Here is a 7,542-nt window from a genome sequence, read left to right on the forward strand (position 1 = left end):
GGTGATACCCCAGAGGAAAACTATGACGGGGTGTGACTAGGGACACGAGATCATCGGATTCGTCGGGGACATCCTACGTTCGGAAAGTAAGGGAAATTGACGTTGCTGCTAATTGGCCAATCTCCATATCGGTAGTTAGAAAAGGATGCTAGCTGCCCTTGAGGGAGGGTTGCTAGTGGGAGACGTCGTTCGTGGAAAAATAGGTCTCTCCTGTCTTCCCGTAACTGGGACAAAGACTGTGTATCTGTTGAAGGATTTTAGATAACTAGATATTAGTGTTTATGACGGTCCTCGGGCTAGCCGATCACGTACTGTGGAGACGCGTCGACATCTGGTAAACATCCTGCCCGGAGAATAGGATCTGCGTGTGGCAAGCTACGGGACAGAAACCGTTGGAATGTTTACTGCCACGTGCCGCTACAAATCTTTCTTTTAAGGAGAGCTATAGGATTACTCAATGCCTTTGTTAGATGGAGAGTTCGTCCCATTGACCGCGGCCACGTTCGGCGACTAATTGTCGCCTTGAGCCCAAGCTCATTGTCACAAGTCTCAAACAAATACAATTGGTTAGAATGACGGCAAATCGTTTAGTTACAACTGTAGATTTTAATTACAATGTTTTTATGGATTTTCCCGAGGTTTCAGAGGGAAGGCACCGGTGTCCTCTTATCTCCGACAAACATATATGCCGAATATGTAATAACCTAGTAAATATTAGAGACAGTGCTTCCAATACTATGCAATAAATACAGTATTATCAATTTATGAAATATAAGTATACATGAAGTCAAAAACTAATAGTTTAACGAATACATAAAACATACAATATTGTATTATTAAAGAAATGAAGGTTACATTGTCAGAAATATATATATATGTGTGCGAATTCTATCAAACCGATAATCTAAGATACATACTTAAAACTAGCCTACATTCCGGTAAAGGATAAATAAATAATTGACATTTCATTTCGCATGAATACTACACTGCCAAGAGAAATATGCATATGAATACGTATATATATATATATATTTATATTATCGAATACTCTATAAAATAAACTACTCAAAACAATAAATAACGCAATCGAAGAATTACAAAACATTAGCCATATTAAAATGACACACAACATAAATATATATGTCGGAGATGAAAGGAAAGCCGAAGCCTTTCCTTGGAAATTTTGGGAACATCCTCTAGTACCTTAGCCTAGATTTTATTATAGTTGTAATTGCTTAAGATTTGTAATAAGCGAGATTGGGTTCGAGGTGACAATCGGTCGCTGAACGTAGCCACGGTCACGGGATGGATGTTTTATCTAACGGAGGTCTGGAGTGGTTGTATGTGTTTTCCGAGAAATGTGGTTGTGGCGACATGCGGCCTCGAGAGCGGGCCGAGCCACACGTGTGATGTTGCCTCGGAGGTGCCGATGCAATGGGACATACATTGTATTAGTAATCAAAACTCCAGGCAGAAACTGCCTAGCAACGGCGTTTGGAACTTTCTCGATGCTTCCAACGAGTGTGCCTAGCAACGGCGTTTGGAACCTTCTCGATGCTTCCAAACGGGTATAGAAAACAAAATGCAATCGTACAGGGAGAAAAATCTCCACGAGGCTGGCATTCTTGCGATTGCCTTGGAGAGTGATACATCGAGCATTTTCGATAATCGCATTTGCGTCTAAGTTAGTTTCGCTTAGTAAGGAGTTATCCCGGTGACCGTGGATTCGTTTGAACTCAAACATTGCTAATAGTATTATTTAATTTAATTATTCGTAGATCGTGTTATTCATTAGGCTTAGTGTTTGTTAGACTTATTATTAGTTGTACTTATTATTTGTTAAGCTTAGTGATAGACCTGTATATACGTGTAAATAAAATCTCGGCTTTGTGAAACGATGGCTAGTCCACATGAAGAGTCGTCGGGCGCCCAAAATTCGAATCGTGATCCGACATCAGAAGTGGGATTAGAACCGTTTAAAGTGCTACAAGAGCAAATGGTCCTTATGCGCGAGTTAATTCAGACGCTAGCGCACAAACCGGGGGAGCAAAGGCCGAGTACGGAATCTAAGGATGCAACGTTACCACGTTTTGACCCCGAAGGCGCGGGCGCCGATCCATCCGCGTGGTGCTCTCATGCTGATCTGATTTTGAAAGACCACCCGATGCAAGATAGTGCGTTACTTTCCGCTCTAAATCGCGCCCTAAGGGGTTCTGCTGCGCATTGGCTTTCACAAATGGTGCGCGGTGGAAAGCTTACCTGGCCAACGTTTAAGGAACAATTTCTTTCGCGTTTTGGTGGCAGAGAGACAGCCGCTTCGGCGTTAATAAGGATATCCAGAGAACGACCGTCGGAGACTGAATCCCCGGGAGCGTACGGTAGTCGCCTCCGCTCCATGCTGCAGATGAAGTTGCAAGATCTAACGATGCCCGAAGTGATCAATGCCCTCGCCCTTTATATACTGAGTTCACAAGATCGACGCTTTCGGCGACTAACGCTCGCGAATAATATCAGGACGGAGGACCAATTTCATGATGAAATGAGGATTCTCCCTTACAACGATCAGCCGACATTTTCGCCAAGAAATTCACTAACGGAACCTGAAGTTAAACGAAGCAGGCTATCAGTTCCTCGGATTAAGTGCTACCGCTGTGGTGCTCACGGACATAGGAGAACGGAGTGTCGCCTGCAAACACAAACGGGGAAGGAGCAGGATATACGAAACCCGAAGGAAAAACGACCAGCCGCATCGTCGAAGGTGACCTGCTTCAAATGCCACGAGGAGAGACATATCGCGCCTAATTGCCCATCATCGCGGAAAAGAAACTACGATTCCATTGACGAACGCCGGATCGACTCCTGTGTAGTGGAAGCTCCGGCTGGTAGATTAAGCCATCTGGGTAAGTCGTTTCCATTTTACTTTGATTCTGGGGCCGAGTGTTCGTTAATCAAAGAGTCCCTAGCCTCGAAATTTTCGGGTAAAAGAATAACCGATGTGGTAGTGATGCGGGGGATCGGGAATACTTGTATTAAGAGTACATTTCAGATTTTGTCCACTGTTTGTATTAACGGTCTTACATTGGAGATAGTTTTTCATGTCCTTGCTGACGATTACCTAAAATACGACATCATGATTGGTCGCGAGATTTTGAGCCAGGGATTCGACGTAAATATCACGCAAAATAGCCTCGTTATTTGTAAAACAAATGTCGTTAACGCTTGTGGTAAAGTCGCGGAAGATGCGGTCGACATTAACGAGGTTGACACTGATGTGATCGGTAACTATAAAGATCGATTAATCTCTGTTCTCGAAAAATTTAAAGAATCATTCATTACGGGTTTCCCGCGTACTCGCGTCAGTACGGGCCAGTTGGAAATACGGTTAATTGATCCCAACGTCACCGTGCAGAGAAGCCCTTACAGGCTTAGCGAGGAAGAGCGAAGAATAGTACGCGAGAGAATAGACGAATTAATTAAAGCACAAATTGTAAAACCTAGTAATTCGCCGTTCGCGAGCCCTATGATACTCGTGAAGAAGAAGGACGGCACAGACAGATTGTGTGTAGACTTTCGAGCGCTGAATAAAAATACGGTCGCGGATCGGTATCCCTTACCCCTTATTGCTGACCAAATCGCGAGATTGCAGAGTGCGAGATACTTCATTAGCCTGGACATGGCTAGCGGATTTCACCAGATTCCCATTCACCCTAACTCGACGGAATATACTGCGTTCGTTACCCCCGACGGTCAATACGAATACGTGACGATGCCGTTTGGGTTGAAAAATGCACCAGCCGCTTTCCAGAGAGCCATTTTCAAGGCCTTAGGCGACCTCGCTTATTCGTATGTCGTTGTTTATTTGGACGACGTTCTAATAATCACCGACTCAATAGATCAAGCTCTAGAAAGGTTGCACACTGTACTAAACACTCTCGTAAACGCCGGATTTTCTTTCAATTTCGCTAAATGTTCTTTTCTGAAGACGTCGGTACTTTATTTGGGATATGTAATTCGTAACGGAGAAGTTCGTCCAAACCCGGGAAAAATACAAGCTTTGAATTCTTTACCTGCACCGTCGACCGTCACACAGCTTAGGCAGTTTATAGGTTTGGCCTCTTACTTCCGAAAATTTATTCCTAAATTTTCACAAGTGATGAAACCCTTGTACGCACTCACTTCTAGTAACAAGCACATGACTTGGACGGACAGGCACGAAAAGATAAGACAACAGATAATTTCCGTTCTGACCGACGCGCCGGTGTTAATGATATTTGATCCCAATCATCCCATAGAGCTACATACCGACGCTAGTTCGGAGGGGTATGGAGCTATTTTAATGCATAGAGTCGAAAAGGAAAACAGAGTCATCGAATATTATAGTAAAAGGACCAGTCCCGCGGAATCTAGGTATCATTCGTACGAACTGGAGACACTAGCAGTAGTAAGCGCCGTCAAGCATTTCCGACACTACTTACATGGACGGAAATTCTTAGTAGTTACCGACTGTAATTCTTTGAAAGCCTCCAGCAACAAAGTAAACTTAAACGACCGGGTTTATAGGTGGTGGGCTTATTTGCAAACATTCGATTTTGACATCATGTATCGAGAGGGTAAACGAATGGCCCACGTAGATTTCTTTTCGCGAAACCCCGTAGACTTGAATCGCCGTATGATAGACAAGGTCGCAGAGAAAGAGATTAATCTGGCCGAGATCTCCGAAGACTGGCTATTAGCGGAACAACGTCGCGATCCGCAAATCTCCGAAATCGTTAATAAATTACAGAACGAAGAGCTCGCGGAAGATATCGCGAATACCTACGAACTGCGATCCGGTACACTTTACCGTAAAATACAACGAAAGGGCAGAACCCTTTGCTTACCCATTGTTCCGAGAGGTTTTAGATGGTCCGTCATCAACCATGTGCATCAGTCAATTATGCACTTAGGATGGGATAAAACGCTCGAGAAGCTCTATGAGTATTATTGGTTCGAGGGAATGGCGAAGTATGTTCGCAAATTTGTCGAGAACTGCCATGCTTGTAGAGTTTCGAAGGCTAGTTCAGGTAAAATACAGGCTGAACTGCATCCTATACCTAAGACCGGCATACCGTGGCATACGGTGCACATGGACATAACGGGCAAGCTGAGTGGCAAGAATGACTCGAAAGAGTATGTCGTCGTCCTGATCGATGCCTTTACGAAATTCGTGCACTTACATCACACACGCAAATTGGATTCGCTTAGCGTTATCAAGGCACTTAAGTCCGCCGTGTTTTTGTTCGGTAGTCCCTGTCGGATAATAGCAGATCACGGTAGATGTTTCACGGGCCGGGAATTTCAAGAATTCTGTGCGAGCAAACAAATCAAAGTTCATTTGATCGCGACCGGTGCAAGTAAGGCCAATGGGCAAGTAGAACGTGTTATGAGCACGTTAAAAAATATGTTCACAACGGTAGAAACGACCGGGCGTTCATGGCAAGACGCGATCGGGGAGATGCAATTGGCTTTGAATTGCACCATCAACCGCGTAACCAAATCGAGTCCTTTAGAGTTATTGATTGGTAGAGCAGCAAGTCCGTATGACTTATTACTACCTGATAACATCGAGGAAAAAGAAATAGATATCTCCAGTGTAAGACAACAGGCAATAAAAGAGATGGAAACTAGTGCTAGGTATGACAAAGAGAGATTCGATAAAACCAAAGCTAAAGTAGTTAGGTTTAATCCCGGTGATTTGGTACTACGCCAAAATGAAGAAAGGAACCAGACAAAATTGGATCCAAAATTCAGGGGTCCGTTTGTGATATCGGAGGTCCTGGAAGGAGACCGATATACCTTGAAAACACTGGATGGGAAAAGGTCATACAAGTACAGTCATGACAGGTTAAGGAAAATGCCGGATAGTTGCATTCCTGCGGAGTTGGATGTCTGTTGTAATGACGAGAACAGTGACCATGGCGATGTGAGTACCCCGATCCCAGAGGATCGTAGAATTATATGAGCCCAGGTGCGGCCATGGGACGGAGTTCAGTGCGGTCAGGCACTGGAAGTGACGATGTCACGAAGCTGGGAGCCGGTTTAGTACCGACAGCGACAATGTCACGAGGTTGGAGCTGGTCTAGTACCGACAGCGACAATGTCACGGATTTGGAGCTGGTCTAGTACCGACAGCGACGATGTCACGAAGCTGGAGCTGGTCTAGTACCGACAGTGACAATGTCACGAGGCTGGAGGCGGTCTGGTGTTGACAGCGATCGTGTTACGAAGCTGGTTATGTAACGAACTTTGAGAGTATGTGCGATTCGAAGGATGAGACCCATTTGGGTGTGAAATCGAGAATGGTCCGTCATGTCATTACGACCCGACTGAAAGCACGCAGAATGCAACTGGCACTTTGAATGCAAATCACAATGATACTAATCTTGTTTCCTTTTGTTTTGTTGACGAAGGTACACCCGAGGACGTGTGATAGTCAGGATGGCCGTGTCGGAGATGAAAGGAAAGCCGAAGCCTTTCCTTGGAAATTTTGGGAACATCCTCTAGTACCTTAGCCTAGATTTTATTATAGTTGTAATTGCTTAAGATTTGTAATAAGCGAGATTGGGTTCGAGGTGACAATCGGTCGCTGAACGTAGCCACGGTCACGGGATGGATGTTTTATCTAACGGAGGTCTGGAGTGGTTGTATGTGTTTTCCGAGAAATGTGGTTGTGGCGGCATGCGGCCTCGAGAGCGGGCCTAGCCACGTGTGATGTTGCCTCGGAGGTGCCGATGCAATGGGACATACATTGTATTAGTAATCAAAACTCCAGGCAGAAACTGCCTAGCAACGGCGTTTGGAACTTTCTCGATGCTTCCAACGAGTGTGCCTAGCAACGGCGTTTGGAACCTTCTCGATGCTTCCAAACGGGTATAGAAAACAAAATGCAATCGTACAGGGAGAAAAATCTCCACGAGGCTGGCATTCTTGCGATTGCCTTGGAGAGTGATACATCGAGCATTTTCGACGATCGCATTTGCGTCTAAGTTAGTTTCGCTTAGTAAGGAGTTATCCCGGTGACCGTGGATTCGTTTGAACTCAAACATTGCATATATATATGTATCATCTCCGACATATATATATATATATATTAATCAATCAACTTGGAGAGTTACATATAAGTATAAACATATATGCCAGACGTGTAATAAACTAGTAAATATTAGAGACAGTGCTTCCAATACTATGCAACAAATACAATATTATCAATTTATGAAATATAAGTATATATGAAGTCAAAAACTAATAGTCTAACGAATACATGAAACATACAATATTGTATTATTAAGGAAATAAAGGTTACATTGTCAGAAATATATATATATGTGTGCGTATTAAATCAAATAGTAATGTAAGATATATACTTAAAACTAGCCTACATTCCGGTAAAGAGTTATAAAATAAGAACTACATTACTGTTTAGGAAATTCGAGGATTTGGGAATACAAATTATTGACTATATTTCCCACACAACAGTTATACATCTATATTACTCTCTGAAGA

The 7,542-nt window shown here is 43.6% G+C and overlaps 1 protein-coding gene across 1 annotated transcript; it reads left to right on the top strand.

Annotated features, from left to right (window-relative positions):
- The first annotated feature begins 1,451 nt into the window (after nucleotides 1-1,451).
- On the top strand, nucleotides 1,452-7,223 carry LOC143303032 (uncharacterized). Its single transcript, XM_076620766.1, has 2 exons — nucleotides 1,452-2,900; nucleotides 6,450-7,223. Exons 1-2 carry the CDS (start codon nucleotides 1,898-1,900, stop codon nucleotides 6,467-6,469), a joined length of 1,023 nt encoding a protein of 340 aa, XP_076476881.1. The 5' UTR covers nucleotides 1,452-1,897; the 3' UTR covers nucleotides 6,470-7,223.
- Nucleotides 7,224-7,542: the final 319 nt, after the last annotated feature.

This window comes from Bombus vancouverensis, chromosome 8, assembly GCF_051014615.1.
Source record: "Bombus vancouverensis nearcticus chromosome 8, iyBomVanc1_principal, whole genome shotgun sequence".
NCBI lineage: Eukaryota > Metazoa > Arthropoda > Insecta > Hymenoptera > Apidae > Bombus > Bombus vancouverensis.

Excerpts from the sequence above, each read along its gene's own strand:
- LOC143303032 (XM_076620766.1), top strand. The coding sequence starts at position 1,898 with ATGGCTAGTCCACATGAAGAGTCGTCGGGCGCCCAAAATTCGAATCGT. Across the intron at positions 2,901-6,449 it reads TGGTAGATTAAGCCATCTGG|GTACACCCGAGGACGTGTGA; the intron begins GTAAGTCGTTTC and ends TTGTTGACGAAG.